Below are 17553 nucleotides of genomic sequence, written 5' to 3' on the forward strand. Positions count from 1 at the left end.
TCTCGAAAACTCATTAACATTCAGCACTTCAGGAAACACTACGTTGTCAGAACAATATATATATATACCTATATATATATATATTGCGATCCTAAACAAACATTTTTTGAAAATTTAGAAATGATTAGCATCTTTTCCTACGCAATTAGTAGCCGTCAGTTTAAAAAAAAATATGTTTACTTAAGAACGTCTCGTTCATAAGCCTAAGGCCCTAACCCCAGATTAGATTACTTGAAAAGTATTGATAATAAGTGCGGTCAGCACTTGCACACTAGTGTATTGAATTTAATTAGGAGATTGTACCCATACCTATCACTTCTCTGCCTACATAAGTATGTACATTCATTCCTACACACAAATATTTATTGAATATATATATAGAGGAAAGATCGTGGATAAACGCAATTGACCAATTAGGAAACTGCATTCAACAGGCACTCAATTAAGACTATTATTTAGCGTACTATTAAATTTTATGTGCATGTGTAGGAAGGTGTTCTAAAAATGATTTAAATTGAAGTACTGTCTTTTGTTAGACTACTATTTGTTACGGCGTGTTTGAAACAATATAGAAGCTAATGTTTAGGTGCGCTCACCTTTACGAGTATATATGGACCTATAAAAACTAAGCTAAAAAATAAGCACTTACTCTTAGGTCAATATTGACAAACGGCTTCCAGGCTTGAAACGCGTCAGAAAATCAAGCCGAGAATACCTCGAACGACTTTGCAAGATGTGTAAACGACTACGCTGTTTGAGACACTGAACAAAAGAGCAACTTAGCTCTGCTTTTATATATGAAAGGCCATTCAAGCCGATGTCGAACCCACACGCTCTCCGAGCCGGTATAAACTGAGATAATTGATAACACGAAGCCTCTCTCCGCTTATCGGCACGACTGGAACAACGACAGCAACATCAACAAAAGTACTTCGCACAAAACTGTAAACAAATTGAAAACAAAATTTAAGAATTCTGGGAAACTGGGTCAAAAGTCATGTATTTACATCCGAATTGGAATTCCACGTTTATTTTGAAGCTTAGTCGAGCATTCCTAATTAAGTCAAAAGAATATTTAGTAGTCGGCCGCGGTGTTCGACAAGTAATCGCGTCGCCCAATGTTCGATGCCTGCTTGCTTTGCACGGCCTCCAGTTTGGGACACTCGGTAATCCGATGGCCCAATCCACCACAGTAACTGCAGCCATAGTCGCCCAAGTCCAAATGCTGGTGCTCCGCCTCGGGTGCCAACTCGTCGAGAAAGTCTGGCACCTTTTGCTTGCCCTCGATTAGCAAATGTTTAAGATCTAAGAGTACAGACTGCTCAGTAATTTTGTTGATTAGCGTAGTGGCTAGTCCCTTTGTATTGGAGCGGCCTGTGCGGCCGATGCGATGTACATAGTTTTCAATGTCGTCGGGCATGTCGTAATTGATAACGTGCTGCACATTGGGAAAGTCCAAGCCTTTGGACGCAACATCTGTGGCAACTAGCACATCTTTTTTGCCCACGCGATAGGCGTCCACTGCCCGAGAACGTTCTTCCTGATCCTTGCCACCGTGGATGGCTACCGCCTCGACACCCTTAAGCAACAAGTACTCGTGTATGCAATCAACGTCCTGTTTCTTCTCTGCGAATATCAGAACTGGTGGGGCCGTCTTTTGCAGGCAGTCCAGCAAATAAACCACCTTAGCCTCCTGCTTCACATACTCAACCTCCTGTGTTACATTCATCGAGGCGGCACCAGCGCGTCCTACGTTAATGGTAATGGGCTTCACCAGAGCAGAGCGTGCAAAATTTTGAATCTTTTTGGGCATAGTGGCGGAGAAGAGCAGCGTTTGACGCTGGCCTTTAAAAAAAGAGAATATGGTGCGTACATCCTCCTCAAAGCCCATATCAATCATGCGATCCGCCTCGTCCATACACAGATAGCGGCACATGTCTAGCGTGAGAATCTTCTTGTCCAACATGTCCATAAGTCGTCCCGGCGTTGCCACAACAATGTGCACACCACGCGATATCACTTCAAGTGCCTCCGAGACTGGCAAGCCACCCATGGCCAGACAGGAGCGCACCTCAGGCATCCCGCAGGCCTGAAGGTGCTTGGAATAGTGTTGTATAATCTCATGTGTCTGTTTGGCTAACTCCCGAGACGGACAGATAATCAGGCCATACGGTCCTTCGTTACGCTCAAATGGCAGACTGTACTCTTGCTCCAGTGCGAACATCACAATGGGTAGAACGAACACCAATGTTTTGCCGCTGCCAGTGAAGGCTATGCCAATTAAATCGCGGCCAGCGAGCACAGTTGGCAGACCCTGCACCTGAATTGGGGTTGGCTTCTTAATGCCCTTAGCGGCCAGTCCATTCAGAATGCCCTTGGGAAACTTCATTTCGCGAAAACTTTGTATGGGCGCACAAGGGCTTTCACCTTCGACCAGTATTCTCAGCTGCTTGCGTATGGCTTGGCGTTGATGCTCTGACATTGCCTGAATATAACGGGGCGGACGCCACGAAGTTCTTATAGGGTCTTCGTACTGAATGCCCTTTGCCAATTCTGCCACACCCATCAGGGCCTTCTGTTGGGCCACACTCTCCAGGATTTTCTCTTCTTCGCGCAGCTGTTTCTCGACGGCGCTCAATTTTTTGGCTTCGGCAATCTTCTTTAGTTCCGTATGCTGATCCAACAGGCTGATGTTGTATTTCCGTCCCCACGTCTCCGCATCGTGAGCACCCTGCGATTCTTCGTCGTTCTCGTTCTCACTGGATGACTTTGCCTGCGATTCCGTGGCCAGATGCACAATCCGCCCCAATTTCATCATATGTTGCTTTTTGCGCTCTTTTACCGGCACGTAGGGCACATAGTTATCATTGGTATCCTCTTCCTTATCCTCGGAGGAATTAGAGGTGCGTCTGTATCGCTTAATTGGCTGGGATGTCCGCTGTGACATCTTAACTGTTTATATTTTGTTTTGTTTATACGAATGTGGGCAAACGTTTGTTTGCATGTATAACTTTATTGATATTGCAGCCCTATTCTGCGCTTAGTGGCTTTTAGTATTTAAAAAGTTCGATAAGACGGTCACACTAGAAAACACGCTTCATTATTTCAGTACTTTATAAATTGTTTATTGAGAGCTTGGATAAAAAAGGCAACTTCGACGTTACCATGTCGATGTCGAAGACCACCAACACGTACAACCGGCAGAATTGGGAGGACGCCGAGTTTCCCATTCTCTGCCAGACATGTCTGGGTGATAACCCATATGTACGCATGATAAAGGAGCGATTTGGAAAAGAGTGCAAAATATGTACACGGCCATTTACGATATTTCGCTGGTGTCCAGGGGCACGTATGCGCTTTAAGAAGACGGAGATCTGCCAAACATGTGCACGGTTGAAGAACGTGTGCCAAACATGTCTACTGGACTTGGAGTATGGTCTGCCCATACAAGTTCGTGACGCTGCACTGAAGGTGGCCGACAACATGCCACAAAGTGACGTCAACAAGGAGTACTATATTCAAAACATCGATGCGCAACTACAAGATGGCGATGGCACAGAGGCAGCGGGGGCAGTAGGACGGTCACTGGCCGCCAATGAAATGCTATCAAAGCTGGCTCGCACCGCACCCTACTACAAGCGCAACAGACCACACATCTGTTCGTTCTGGGTCAAGGGAGAGTGCAAGCGTGGTGAGGAGTGCCCTTATAGACACGATAAGCCCAACGAGCCCGATGATCCACTCTGTGAGCAGAACATTAAGGATCGCTACTACGGACGCAACGATCCAGTGGCGGAGAAGATTATGAAGCGTGCCGCTTCGCTGCCTACTTTGGAGCCACCCGAAGATCGGAATATAACCACACTGTACGTGGGCAACTTGCCCGAGGAAATCACCGAGCCAGAGCTGCGAGATCAATTCTATCAGTATGGAGAATTACGTTCCATTGCGCTAGTGCCGCGTCAGCAGTGCGGCTTCGTGCAGTACACCAAACGCGGAGCTGCTGAGTTGGCCGCTGAGCGCACTTTCAACAAACTGGTGATACACGGCCGCAAGGTGAGCATCAAGTGGGCACACTCGCAGGCCAAACAAGGAACTGCTGCAAAAACTGACAGGCGATTCGATGTGGCTGGCATACCACCCTCCACTGGAAAAGCTAACGACTATTTCAATCTGAGACAAGAGCAGATCAATGTTATGCCAGCGGGCATGAAGCTTCATCAGCTCCCACCCAATCTGGTCCCTGCATCGGCCTACCAGATGTACGCCCAGCCGACCTACGCTGCGCCCTACAGCGGACTGAGTGGACCCAGCACAAGCAGTGCGGCAGCTTCCAGCTCAACGAACAACTCCGTCTCAAGTGTCCATCTCGACGCTATACCACCGCCTCCTGGGCAAATACCTTATCCTAGTCAGGATGCAAGCCGCATGGGCGCACTAAAAAAGTAACAGTTGTAAAGGCGATTTGACTGTTTTATAATGGGAAAGAATAATTGAACTTTTTATGACACCAAACCAATAAAAAATAGATGTGCAAATTTAAATAAGTGTTAGAATTCAGTTTCTAATAGGTATATGAAAATGTGAATTTCACTTGTATATCTGCAATTAATAAAAACAAGAATTTTTTAACGACAGCAGACAATTTGAAGCAATATATTTCATTAACAGTTTCATCTTCCAGGAAATGCATATATATATATATATATATATATATATATATTTTATATGGGTTTGAATTTTGAAACATAATTCTGTTTTATACTTTTTATATCTAATTACATTTATGTACGTTGGTCAGCGAAACACCTTCACTTTAATATAACAATTATATTTAAATACATAATCCATTTACTTGCTTTGATGTGCATATTTGTTGGTATGTATAGTACACATTTTCAGCAAGTTTTACCGAATTATACATAAAAAAAGGCATGTGAACAAAACGTCTTCAATTGAGCTAAGCCGGTCCCACTCTTAATATTTCATCCTACAAAAGTTTCGTTACTGGCTTTGAGTATGTTGAAAACATTAGAAATAATTTCAGACCCAACTTTATACTTTTGGATTGTGTGTCGGGGGGAATGTTTTGTAAAATTAAGTAAATGGTCCATAATAGTGCGTTTGGAAATTCAAAGTAGGTGCAATGTGGGCTAACTAGATTATTTATGTACACTCTATACAGCATACACTACACGAATACTTTCATTTTACACATTTAGGCTTACACTTTAAAAATTTACACTAATTACTTGTAGTTAATATTAAATTAGTTAAGACTATAGGTATCAGCGTAAGTTGCGTTTTACGCATTGAACATATTTTGCTGCGTGGCATCGTTCTCAAAGTCGGTCCATGCATTGTTTAGCTCCATAAAGATTAGTTTGGCAATTTCTTCGTGTTCCGTGCCATTGTGCTGAAAGAGTGCAGAATAGAGTTATGTATTTTGATCTATCCTTAGCTTTCCGTTATTTTACCTTGTCTGGGTGCACAGCTAGGCAGGCGCGACGATAGGCCTTCTTGACCTCAGCCGGCGTCACCATAGTGGACATTTCACATCGATTCCACTTGGCATTCTCCCATAGCACCGTGTGCATAGAGCAGAGCAGTGCTCGTATATTGTTCTTCTTGCCATCAGTCTGCAAAAAATACAGATTCAATAGATCGATTGCGTTTTCACATCAATCTACCATTATCGTACTTACCCATTCCATAATCCGCACTTTCTTTGGGTCCATGTCTTTGACGAGCTCCTCTTTGCGCATTTCGTTGATTGAACGTGGCCCCTGGTTCATTTTACTACCAAAAGAGTAGCCCTGTTGCCCCAAGATGTCGGCGAAAACATCTGAGCTCTTAAATCCTCCTCCCGCTGCTTGTTGTCCCGGCTTGGGTGCATCGAAATGTGCACGACTATAGTCCGGTCGTTGCTGGGCACTTGTTGATTGAGGCTGCGGCTGAGATTGTGGCGGCGTTTTTACAAACGTGCTCTGCTGTGGCTGCTGTGATGGCTGCGTTGGTATTGGGGTCGGTGCTGGTGCTGCCCTATGTAGGTTGGGTGCGTTGTGCGTGGGACTGGAAAATTGTGTGGGCTGTGGACTATGGCCAACAGGAGTGCAGCCTGCCGACTTTCCACCCAGTGTGTTTGGATTGAAATTAATGTTAAGACCCGAAGCCAAGTTGGCGAGATCAGCAAAAGGATCTGCAGGCTGTTGTGGCATGTTCTGTTGTTGCGTGGGAGACGGATCTTTTCTGGGGCCGTTTTGTGGCGTAACCAATGTGGGAACACTGCCTACAAAAGGCGGCAGGCCTGTGTTAGTCGGCTTCAAGTTTGGAGCACTTGTTGGTATTCCAGCGCCGTTGTCAAGTGAGCCAAATATGTCAAAAAGATCATCGTTAATTTTTGGGTGCGCTGTAGAAGTTTGCGGTGGTGGCAGTATATCAGGTATAGGGGCTGAGCCAATACCCGTGGAGTCGTCATCGCCAAACGCACCCAACAAATCAAAGCTGGCATCCGAGCTGGGCATGGCAGTTGCTAGGGGATCGGCGGCAGCGGCAGTGGTAGCACTGGGCTGTTGATTTAGATTGAGCAGATCGATGGGAGGCGACGGTTCTGGAATTGAAGCGGGCACTTCATCATGCCCTATTTCCGTCACATCGGGCAGCACGAGCGGTGAACTGGACCTCTCTGGTATTTTAGTTAACGTCGGCGAGCTCTGCTCCGTGCTGTTGAAACGCGCAGTGGGTTTGGCCACTGTTAAGCAAATAATAGTGGTCAGAACATACAAATCTTTGAACCGTCTCTCTATGCCTACCGAAATTGTCCAACATTTCCGCATGCTCAAGGTCCGAGCTGAACAAATTTTTCGCATCACGTACGCCCTTTGCTGGAATCCATGGCGGTTGACGGCTAGGGAGGCTTTCTGTTTCCTGCACACTAAGCGACAGCGAAACTGTGAAATTGGACGGAACTTGCTCCGGATCGGGCAAATCGTCAAGATCTTGCGCACTGAAATTTATGAGCGTTTCGGGTTCGGGCACAAATCCTGTATTAATTTGGAACTGACAAATTTTTAGACCCTGGGGGCGCACCATGCCTTTAAGCGCGTTGCGTGCATGATACAATACTACAGTCAAATCCCCACAGACTGTCAAATTAATGGGCAGCACTATTTTCCCAGGACCGGCCAGATAGAGGCTGTGAAAAACGAAAATTTGGTAACAGCCTCATTGACACATTTTAGGAGGCTCCTACTCACCGCATTTTCTCATATTCCTGCAGGGTGCTTAACAACAGACGTTCATTGCAGTAGACTTCCATGTAAATACGGCAACCGTCACGTGCTTTCGTCATTTTCGGCACAGGCTGACAGCTGAGCGATACTAGGTTTATATTTTTGTAGTGCGGTAACAACGGCGTGGGTCGCAAAATATCACCGAAATAGTACAGATAGCGAAACTCGGAAGCTCGCAAATTGATTGTGTGTCGCTTGACAGCAAACACTTGAACAGCGTCCTCGGGCTCGTGCAACAAATTTGCATACATGAGCAAAGCACAGATGACGGTAGCTGCAGTACAGCCGCCCGAATCTCCAGTTTGAACAATGACAATTGACTTGGCATCTGCATTTAGGAAATTGTACATGTCTGCTGCCACCGTAAAAAGACCCTGCAGATTAGGTGCATGAGCCTGCGAACAGGCATAGACGGAGCCTGCCTCCACGGTTCGTACTGGTGGTGATAAGCGCGGCACTGTGCGTGGACCAAAATTGTAAATGCTAATCTTCTGCGGAGCAAAGCGGCTCTCGAGCGACAACCGCACATCCTCAATGTTGTTAGTTTTATAAGTCGACTCAAAACCATCCGATGGGCAGGGCATTACCAGGATACGGGACGTGATGTAACTGATATCCAGATCGTTGCGCGCAATTGTCTGCTGCATAGTTTGCATGACTTTGGTCGAGGTATCCTTCAAATTCTTGAACAGAGTGCCCGCTCCGCCGCGCAAAGAGGATAATAGACTGCCGTTGCTGGAGGCACCGCTTGCGGCACTGGTTGGAAGATGGGGACCTGGCACTGCAGCTGAACCATTTGGACTGTCGGTGTAAAACTCCGATTGTCCAACTGGAGCTGGTCGGGACATCTGTGGCGGGGTAACACTTCTTGCTGGACTGTCTGCTGGTGACGTTTCTATTGGCACTCCATGAAGGTCTAACGGGCCCTTTAGCGACCAGTTGTGAGTCTCCGCTATGGCCGCCAGACGTTCCAGCACCATCGAAATATCGAAACGCTCAGTGGGATTGACTTTAAAGCAGCCTTTGATAATATCTCTGAAGCAGTGATAGCGAGGTTCTGTGGGTAGTATGTAGTTGCCATTAATGATGCGCAACTTTCCACCATCTTCAAAGGGATGCCTTTGAAAGCACAGGAAGTACAGAATGCAACCCAGTGCCCATATGTCCACTTTTGGCCCAATCTGATAATTTGACCACGTGTCGAGCATTTCTGGTGCACGATACATAGGCGTGGTCACTGTGTTCAGTTGATCTTCGAGCATGTTGCGTTGGTGTGCACTCCATTCAAAAGAAGGCGAAGAGAGCTCCGTTGTGGCTGACCCGAAATCGCAGAGTTTAATTTGCTTGTCGTTGCCGAGAAGAAAGTTTTCAATCTGTACGAATACATACGTATATACCATATTTGTATTTATTACCGGAGTATTGATTAAACCAAGCATGTACCTTGATGTCACGATGAGCTATGGGGGGCTCTTGTGTGTGCATATATGCTACGGCACGTGCCATTTGATAGAACAGGCGTAGCACAACAGGCGGATCGAGCGGTGCATTGGCCGTCTTGAAACAATCCATCAGAGAGCCTCCTATAAAGTATCTATGTATATGCCGTTGCGTGATAAGAATGCTTGTCCACTTACCCTTGCAGAGCTCTGTGAGCAGCAGATACTGAGCGCCCATCTGCGACACCTGCGGTATGTAACTGGAGCCAATGAAGGTAACAATGTTGCTGTGACCCGACAGTTGTTTGTGTATATTAATCTCATTGATTATGGCATTGCAGGCCTGCTGATCGGCGCCGATCAAACGCTTGAGGGCGTACACTGTGCCCGATTGCACATCTTGTGCTACATACACAAATGCATAGCCGCCTGAAAGAGGAAACAGATAACGACGACACTGATAAGTGAGGGCGTGCTTATATAAGATATGCCAGATTTTCAGCAATTTCTGAGTCTTGTTTGGGGCGCTTTTTGGTATGACTCATGGGTCATAAAACCATGCTGCAAATGTGAATGAACGTAAACTTAAAAGACGTTGCACACACATACACTTATCATACATACACAAGTGTGTATGTGTGTATATGAGAATGTATGTGGGTGCTGTTAGCGTCTCGCTAACAAAGCAACAAGTCAACTGCTCAGCTCAGCAACAAAGATAACACAGCAAACGGCTCAAACGAGAAAATCAGTAAGCGTAAACAAAGCGCTCACATTTATGACAATTTTATTGTTGCAGGGTGCAACATTTTCCTGGTTTTCATTATTGAATTTTCTGTTAATTACGACTCCTCACATGCAAAAATTACGGACTCCTATTGATTTTTTTTGCCAGACCCTAGGTAAGGTCTTTGCATTGCTTAGTGCACTTTTCTTACCTTCGGCTATGACACATTTTGTGCGCAGCTTGTGGCCAGCGATTTCCATAAATTGCCCAACGTAATCATTATCGAGAGAGGCACTGCTTGTTGTTGTGGCACCGTTACCTGCCAGGTCAACAATGGGCGATGTTGTGTTAAAGTACCCGAGGGCACTCTTGAAAAACTCGCCCATGTTGCTCTTTATGGGGGCGTTTCAATCACTCGGTTGTTGTAGTTGAAGCACTATTTAAATAAATTTAGTGTTCTAAGCAGTATTCAAACATTTTCGCTCTACGGACACAAATTTCTGCAATCTGATGGTGATGGAAACTGTTTCATTTTGCATATTTAGTGTGACCAGCTTATGGGTAAGCAAAATGCTGAAACACTTCACACACGCAGTGGTCACACTCCCACGCAAGACCAGTGTTAAGTACCGAACATGTAAACTAAGCTATCGATATCTTAGAATTTGCGCCACAATTCAAAGTGTAATTTGAAGATACAGAAATTAAAAAAAAATTAAAACAATTGGTATATACATATGCACATTTGCATAGTTTACTTGACAGTCTACAAGGGCGGCCATTCCACTTGAGCATTTGTGCAGCCTTGCCCGCATTTCTAAAAAATGATGTTGGTATGAATTAATTTATTCAATTTTGATAAAAACTAAGCCATTAGTGGATTTGAACTAATTCAAGTACAGTCAAATAAATAAATAAACCCTTTATTGGAAAATGATGGACCATCTCTGGCATGTATGGGAAGAGTATGTGTGTATACTACCCAAGACAACGTTTTGGCCAAAGCCAAGCCCATGTTTTGCCCAACGTAATAAAGCGAACAAAATTGTTTCTTTGTGTAAAGTCCGTTACGTTTGACAACTTCGGCAGGTGCCGTTGTTGTTGAATTTTGCGTAAATTGAGCGTCGTATGTAATTTGACATACATACTATATGTACTCGTAGATACAAAGATATGTGTTCGCATCTGAGGCGTCAAGTGTGCAATTTCGTTACATTTCACATGTGTCGTTTAAGTGGCCCACGTAACCAACAAAACAACCAACTCTATAGCTCATAAAAATGTAAGTCAAACGCAAATTATGTGCGTCCGTTATTTTGCTTATCAGTATGACTGTTGCAAATATTTCAAAAGTCGAGTAAGCATGAATGCTGCGGATTATCAGTAAAGCCCATCTAACATTGACACATTTTACGCCTGTTTGATTTATTACAGCGGGCTGCAGCATTTAGAAAATTCTAATTAAATCAATATTTAAAATGTTCCACATAATTAAGTTGCATATTAATTGGCTAATAACAAATACACATAGCTAGAACAGCAGTTGTAATCGTAATGCCACAATTGGGTTAAACAAAATGCTCATTCTATTTGGACAATTGCACAGAAAAGCACACACAAAGCGGGAAAACCTCAAAGACAAAACTTTACTTAGCGTGGACCTCAGCCCAGTTTTAAAGTCGTTTCAACCACCGGAGAAGATGCACCTTGAGCTCATTTGTCTATTGATAGCAGTATCCATATATGCTGTCGTTCAAGCCCAGGCTTTTCAGCTAAACCAAGGCCAACAGACGCGGTTGGATTCGCGGCGACAAGGACAGCTTATGATTTTCAATCCTTTTGGCAATCAGAAAATGGATCCTTTGCGATTTCTGCCTATAGTTCCAGGCCAGAAACGACGACCGGACCAAGCGGTGGTCAGTGGGAATGTGGTGGAGCTGCCTCAACTTTGGCAGCCCTGCAGTTGTTCCGAGTACATGTGCGCTTGCTGCGTAGGTCTATCCTTGGGCGAGACTATAAGCCAACGCGTGTGTGCAGTCCTCGAGTATATTTCCACCGATATCAGCCTTCAGCTGCGCATCGAGCTCAATCAACGTTCTGTTGCCAGTTTTAGGCTGTCGGCCAGGAATCCGCCTGATTATTGTGTGCCGATCCTCCTCCCATTACCCTTCTTTAGTTGCCTGCGCGTCTACGACATTCGCTCGTTTAGCGGCGGCAACATTCAACTTTGCATCTCAGTGGTATTCAAAGTGTTCATAAGTCAGCTCTTCGAGTACCACTTCGATTGTGTCCGTTTCGGCCCGAATGGAGTCTTCTTTGTTAGCGCCGAGCAGAACGATGTGGAACTGGATTCGGCAGAAGATCTGGCGACGCCGCATGCAGAGCAACTATCTTCACCTTACTCAGTTGGATTGGGTCAGAGCACTCCTGGCCAAGTAACGGCATCTGAGCAACCACCCAACGACAAGCTAGCGGATGAGGATAGCACGGATTTTTTTCGCTTAGGGTCACGAGCTGGTTGAATACATTTCTAATATTGCTTTAACTCTGTATATTGACAGCTGCAATGTGGAATATGGTGGACAACTTTTATTTCTGCTTTTATTTGGCGCCTTTATTGCACGTTTGGTTTAAATCACAATACATTTTTCTAATACTCTATGGCCTGTGAACCTCCTAATTGTTCTTCTGTTGTTGTTTTTACGATTTGTTTTGTTGTTACGATCGCCATAATTCCCAAGCCTTTATGGCTCATTCTACTTGTATTAAGAGAAGATAAATGAATTAAAAAATTAAAATAAAAAGTGAAATTTTTGTTAATTAAAAAAGTTTTGTTTAACAACAAAAGCAACAATAACAACAGCGTTAAAAGAAACAGAAACAACATCGGTGGCGACCAACAACCACAGCAATAGCAACAGCAACAATAACAAGAGCGCTATGAAAATTGCGAAAATTGGCAATAAAAAGTTGAGAGCAATGAAGCGCTCTGCCTCAGATTTGTATCTCGAACGAGGCAGTCATACACACCTACCTACTTTTCTGGTCGCTTTCGTTAACAACTTCGGCAAAGGCAATTATTTTTCTGGGCGCTATCGACGGCATGCATCTAAGAGTCTGACTTCGCGGAGAGTAGGCGAGGGGCGGCTGACAGTTTAGCGCCAACTGTGTGTGTTGGCCATGCGCATGACTGATGCGCAATGCTGGGTTTTGCTGAAGTGCTTGCCAAAAATCTCTGCAAGCTTTGCAGCTGCGTCGGTCTGCGTGCACTTAAGCGCCTCTTTGGCTTTGCCGTTGTTGATTGTTGTTTTTGCATTTGTTGTTATTGTTGCTGTTTTTTTCGCTGTTGGCACTGCTGTAGCAATTGCGCAATTGTTCGCTCATTTTGGGTCTGATTTTGGCGTGCTTTGGTTTCTGTCTCAGTTTCAGTCTCAGTTGTTGAAGCGCAATTTGTGCGCTCATTGAGCCTCAAGCGCGGCTTCGTCTTCGGCCTCGGCTGCGGCTGCGGCTGCGACTGCGACTGTAGCTCTTGTGTGTTGTATGCCAGCTGTTTCAAATATATGTATGTATGTTGTGTGTGTACATAAGTATGTACGTGTATGTCTGTTTGTGTTTGTTACCGTTGCCATCAACAGAGTTACCTTCGCTGCTTTGCCGCTTGCGTCAACGTCAACGTTAGCGTTAGCGTTAACTTCAGTTTCAGTTTGAGCTTCAACGTCGGTGTCGGCCTCCAAACATATGCATGTATGTATGGATGGATGTATGTATGTATACATAATAATTTTACTTTTTTCTGTCGTTTTCCAGCCCGATGCTTTTTTACTTGCAAGCAAAAGTTTTTCATTTGCGTTCAGTTGTATTTCGGTTCGCGTTGCGATCTGTCGCACATTTGAACAGCGTCGCGTTGCCCTCAAAATTTTGACCAGTTTGGATAAGCATACGAAATTAATTGTTATTGCTGCCACTGCTGCACATAAAGGAGCAACACTTTGGGCTGTAATCTGCCACAACGCGAATTGGACAACGAAGCAAAAACGTGAGTTAAATTTGTGGGGCTTTAACACCTTGCGTATGCGTAATACATAACGTATACACTTATAAGATGTGATTGATTGAAACGATGATGAAACTCCAAAATGAATGTCTCTGTTGTTAGCTATCCACATAAGTACACAGTTTTTAGACTCATTTAGGTAACAGAAAACAGTATATTTTCAGTTTTGAACAGCAACAAAAAGCTACACTCCATCATAAATTCAATACATACAGATATTAATTAGTGAAAATAAATTATGTTGGGAAATGCCTTCATATCCTCAATGCGATGAACAAGTATTCCAAATTCAATAACGACAGCCTATGTAGTACATTCTCGTTTATTAAGATAGTGGATGATTGTTGTCTAAAACAAAGGTTAACAATCAACGACAACGGAATCTTGAAGTTAATATTATAATAAAAAATAATTATTATAAGAAACAAAATACCAAGCAAGTCAGATATTTGAAAACTGGCAGCCCAATTTTTGACAATCAATGATAAACCAATTGAATTATTTGTATGTTTTATGAAAAGCGCTTTCAGTTGGACAACTCATTTTTCTGCCAGTGTAAGCGTGGAGTACTGACCTGCCACAAAAATAAATTTTTCTTCTGTTGGAGGTTGCATTCGAAAGGTTTTTAAGACCACTTTCCGAGTGGTGATGACATGCGACTAAAGTACATATGTACATGTATTGTAAATTTTACTCTAAGCTTTGGTATTGCAAGACAACTTTTGAGAAGTGCGTAGGCTCTTATTTGTAGTTCAGTTTAGAGGAAATGAAAAGCTGTGATGCTAAGTGATGAGGTGCTGCTGCTTGAGTTGCCCACGGATCTAGCGGCAAACCTTTGACTTTAAAGAAGTGTGGTTTCACTTTCAATTACGAAACTTGGATGTAAAAACCCAGTCCTAAAGTGCCACCTCACATTAGATTTAGCTTTAGCTTTGGTTTGACTTTGGCTTTTAAGGGTCTCACTGAGTAACCAGCATGTGTAATTAAAAGGCGCTGGCAAAAAGGCCAGCAAAGAGACCAACTTGTCAGTGACAAGCTGGCAAGCACCTACCTGCCGCAGCATCTTTAAACTTTACGATCTTTGAAATTTCACATTTCATTGCACTTCCAACGGCAGCAGCAACAACAAAAAGTACGAATATGGATAAGTGAAAAAAAATCATGTATAGTAAAGTTTCTCACTTTTGGGTGGGAAATGTTAATCATAAAAAGTAAAAGTGAAATTAATACAGCAGCGACACTAACAACAACAAATTACATTAACCGCAGCTACATTTGCATCTCGCACATGACAACAGCAACAGAAACAGCAACAGCAACAGCAGCATTTACAACAACAAAACCTACAACTACCACAAAAATGACAACAATTGTTGATAACAATAAGCGGCGTGGCGGTTGAGCGCGCTTGAGTGCTTAAGCCCGAGACGGCTCGCTTGTTGTCACGACTTCGAAGCTTCGATGTCAGCTCGTGGCCAGCGACTCCTTTGTGCATGTGATGTGTGTTTGTCTGTGTGTTTTTGCCCGGTCAGTATTGGTCAATAAAATGAATGCCAATCGGAAATGGCTGCAACGGGGCACACGACAAAATTTCAATTGAGTCTGTTTGCTTGAAAATAATTTGGAGGTTTCAAAAATGCTCAGCACGTAAAGTGTGCTCCAGTGATGGTGATTGACACTTTGACAAGTGGTGTCCAGAAGTTGACGTAGGTACTGGGCTTAAGTAAGGGCTGCTGCAACGAAAGTGAGAGTCGCCATCGTCAGCGTCATCAGCAGAAGCTGTCCCGGCTCTCGAGTCTTCAAGCCTCTTCTTGCTTGTGGAGCAGAGTCAATGACGCGTGAGTCGAATGCATCGCAGCTGCTGGTCGACTATTATTTTAAGCAATTGCACTGGATTGGAGTGCATTGCGAACTGTGAAGTGTGAGTGCGAGTGTGTGCTGGCGTGATGGTTTGTGTAATGCCCAATTAATGGCAAACGACACGCCTTGAGTGAGAAAGCCCATCATTAAAGTTGCGCCGCTTGTCGCTTGCTTTGCATGCAAACCCAGTCGAGTGCCGGCACACCAACGCCAAAGCGTTTTAAGGCACACACACATACAGTGAATATCGACTAGGTAGCAATAGGACAATCTATTTCCCATTACATGGGACGAAAGATCAGCGACAGCGAGCAAACTAAGACTGGTTAGCAATTTATTAATTTGTCTCCCATTGGGGATTTTCAAAGACATTGCTTAGCTTCGAAATAAATATTTGCTTTTCTTATTTTATTTTATTATTTTTTTTTTTTTAATATAGCCCGAGCGGGCGAACCAATAATTATAGTTTCTGTATAGCTATTATATTGGCAAATAAATGGGATCTCATTTAGCCGATTGATTGTGGGCACGAAATGCTCCTACCATAAAAAAGCGAACAGAGCCGTATGGAGGCAAAGAAATAATATATAACCAATAAACTTGAAACTGATTTATGAAACGGTTTCCGAGTTAAACGTAAAAACGGTTAGTGAGCCACTTAGACAACAAAGCGCCTTTACAAAAAAAAAAATAAAATAAAAAAAATAAATAAATACCCAAAACCGCCAAAAAAAATTGCACAAATAATTGCAGCTTGCATTTCAACATTCATCCATTTATTCCACCATTCCATTCCGTTCGGCCGTTGTCATTATTTTTTATAACTGGTCGATGATAAATGTCTCTGACATGCTGTGGCGCATTTCCTGTCGCTTACGATGCGATGCGGCACAAAACCCACTTCAAAAACTTGAAGTGATGTAATTTCATTGAACAAAAGTGGCCGAAAAAATAAAACCAACGAAGACGAAATTGAAGGCGAAGACGCAACGCCACTAGCAACAATAGCAACAACAGCAACAACAAATAAACAAGTGATATAAACGAGAAACCGGCTGACTGCGCCGCCAACATCCACAGCAAAAGCAACAACTGTTAACGGTAACTGCTCGGTCAGCTGAGCCGTGACATTGAAGCGCGAACGCTGCTTCAGTCTTCGCTGCTGAATCACTGCTCCGCCTCCGCTTATCACACATTTTGGCAGCCGTGCCGGCCAGCGGCCTAAAAACGGCGACCAAGACGGCGCTCAGAAAAACAGACCAAGCGCTCAATAGCAAGCATTGACTTTTGCCTTCTTCTTCTTGTTATTGTCGTTATTGTCGTTATTGTTTTTGTTGTTGTGCGAAAATGAAGCAGCTGCAGCAGATGAGGGCGGGGATGGCGGAGTGCACTGCTGTGCAAACGTGTTTTTGTTGCAACAGAGCGCGACGCCGGCGACGATTTCATAACAAAAACAAAAACACAATCCCAGCGAAGAGGCAAAGGCGGGTCGGGTCGGGTTCGCTTCGAGCTCAGCGCACTCGGCCACAACAGAGCCAACAGGCAAATGAAAAGTGAAAGTCCCAACGCGACTATGGGGCGTTTGGCAGCGTTTCAGGCCAGGGAGCTCAAGTCAGAGTCAGAGTCCGAGTCCGAGTCTTAGTCAGTCTTAGTCGTTGTCGATGTTGGAGTCGAGGAGGCGCGCGTTGGTCGTGAACTCTGCGCGCATTTATTGAAATTGCAATTTACAATTTTCTTAATTGTTTTTCGCATTTGGACGGCAAATTTTCACTCATTAGTGGCTCGTTGGGTGCTATTACTGTTATTTGTTGTTGCTGCTGTGGCTGTTGCTTGTGGTACGTGGCGTATGTGTAATATTGTTGCAAAATTACCGAAGCCCCCTCCTGCTGATAATTGAGCTCAATCATCAATCAATAGCCTTAGATTTCATTGACCGCATACTGATTTCCATGCAACCGATTGTTGGCCGTGTGGTAAATAGCCGTGGGACCCTGTACATTGCCTAATTTCCTTGATAGGCGTCGCTCGCGCAGATGGGCGGAAAAATCAACTTTTCATGCTTTATTTTAATCCCATTTAATGTGAATTTCCTACATTTATTACATAAAACTCTTGCCTAAAAAAGTATGTGAACTAAATGTGTAATCAGGCGGTGGTCTTCCATTAAGTTTTCCTAATCTA

At 44.0% G+C, this 17553-nt stretch overlaps 4 protein-coding genes across 4 annotated transcripts; 2 read left to right on the plus strand and 2 right to left on the minus strand.

Annotated features, from left to right (window-relative positions):
* Positions 1 to 804: 804 nt before the first annotated feature.
* Positions 805 to 2979, minus strand: LOC115621805 (ATP-dependent RNA helicase abstrakt). The gene is made up of 2 exons (XM_030515588.1): positions 1008 to 2979; positions 805 to 942 (listed from the first exon to the last, which is right to left on the minus strand). The coding sequence occupies exon 1, from the start codon at positions 2945 to 2947 to the stop codon at positions 1076 to 1078; it is 1872 nt and encodes a 623-aa protein (XP_030371448.1). The 5' UTR covers positions 2948 to 2979; the 3' UTR covers positions 805 to 942; positions 1008 to 1075.
* Positions 2980 to 3102: 123 nt separating this feature from the next.
* On the plus strand, positions 3103 to 4645 carry LOC115620699 (pre-mRNA-splicing factor RBM22). Its single transcript, XM_030514070.1, has one exon. It carries the CDS (start codon positions 3166 to 3168, stop codon positions 4447 to 4449), a length of 1284 nt encoding a protein of 427 aa, XP_030369930.1. The 5' UTR covers positions 3103 to 3165; the 3' UTR covers positions 4450 to 4645.
* Positions 4646 to 5277: 632 nt separating this feature from the next.
* Positions 5278 to 9936, minus strand: LOC115620698 (cyclin-G-associated kinase). Its single transcript, XM_030514069.1, has 8 exons — positions 9670 to 9936; positions 8930 to 9160; positions 8736 to 8875; positions 7257 to 8665; positions 6813 to 7195; positions 5706 to 6751; positions 5478 to 5639; positions 5278 to 5416 (listed from the first exon to the last, which is right to left on the minus strand). The coding sequence occupies exons 1-8, from the start codon at positions 9842 to 9844 to the stop codon at positions 5306 to 5308; spliced, it is 3657 nt and encodes a 1218-aa protein (XP_030369929.1). The 5' UTR covers positions 9845 to 9936; the 3' UTR covers positions 5278 to 5305.
* Positions 9937 to 11158: 1222 nt separating this feature from the next.
* On the plus strand, positions 11159 to 12179 carry LOC115621042. The gene has a single exon (XM_030514563.1). The coding sequence runs from the start codon at positions 11159 to 11161 to the stop codon at positions 11978 to 11980; it is 822 nt and encodes a 273-aa protein (XP_030370423.1). The 3' UTR covers positions 11981 to 12179.
* Positions 12180 to 17553: the final 5374 nt, after the last annotated feature.

The sequence above is a fragment of the Scaptodrosophila lebanonensis genome, unplaced genomic scaffold (assembly GCF_003285725.1).
Source record: "Scaptodrosophila lebanonensis strain 11010-0011.00,11010-0021.00 unplaced genomic scaffold, SlebRS2 tig00000024-arrow-pilon, whole genome shotgun sequence".
NCBI lineage: Eukaryota > Metazoa > Arthropoda > Insecta > Diptera > Drosophilidae > Scaptodrosophila > Scaptodrosophila lebanonensis.

What these genes read in the sequence shown, in the direction of transcription:
- LOC115621042 (XM_030514563.1), top strand. Translation starts at nt 11,159, where the DNA reads ATGCACCTTGAGCTCATTTGTCTATTGATAGCAGTATCCATATATGCT.
- LOC115620698 (XM_030514069.1), bottom strand. Translation starts at nt 9,844, where the DNA reads ATGGGCGAGTTTTTCAAGAGTGCCCTCGGGTACTTTAACACAACATCG. An exon ending in AAAATGTGTCATAGCCGAAG is followed by an intron (nt 9,161 to 9,669) that starts GTAAGAAAAGTG and finishes TTCCTCTTTCAG; the next exon opens with GCGGCTATGCATTTGTGTAT. An exon ending in GGAAATGTTGGACAATTTCG is followed by an intron (nt 6,752 to 6,812) that starts GTAGGCATAGAG and finishes TTTGCTTAACAG; the next exon opens with TGGCCAAACCCACTGCGCGT.
- LOC115621805 (XM_030515588.1), bottom strand. Translation starts at nt 2,947, where the DNA reads ATGTCACAGCGGACATCCCAGCCAATTAAGCGATACAGACGCACCTCT.
- LOC115620699 (XM_030514070.1), top strand. Translation starts at nt 3,166, where the DNA reads ATGTCGATGTCGAAGACCACCAACACGTACAACCGGCAGAATTGGGAG.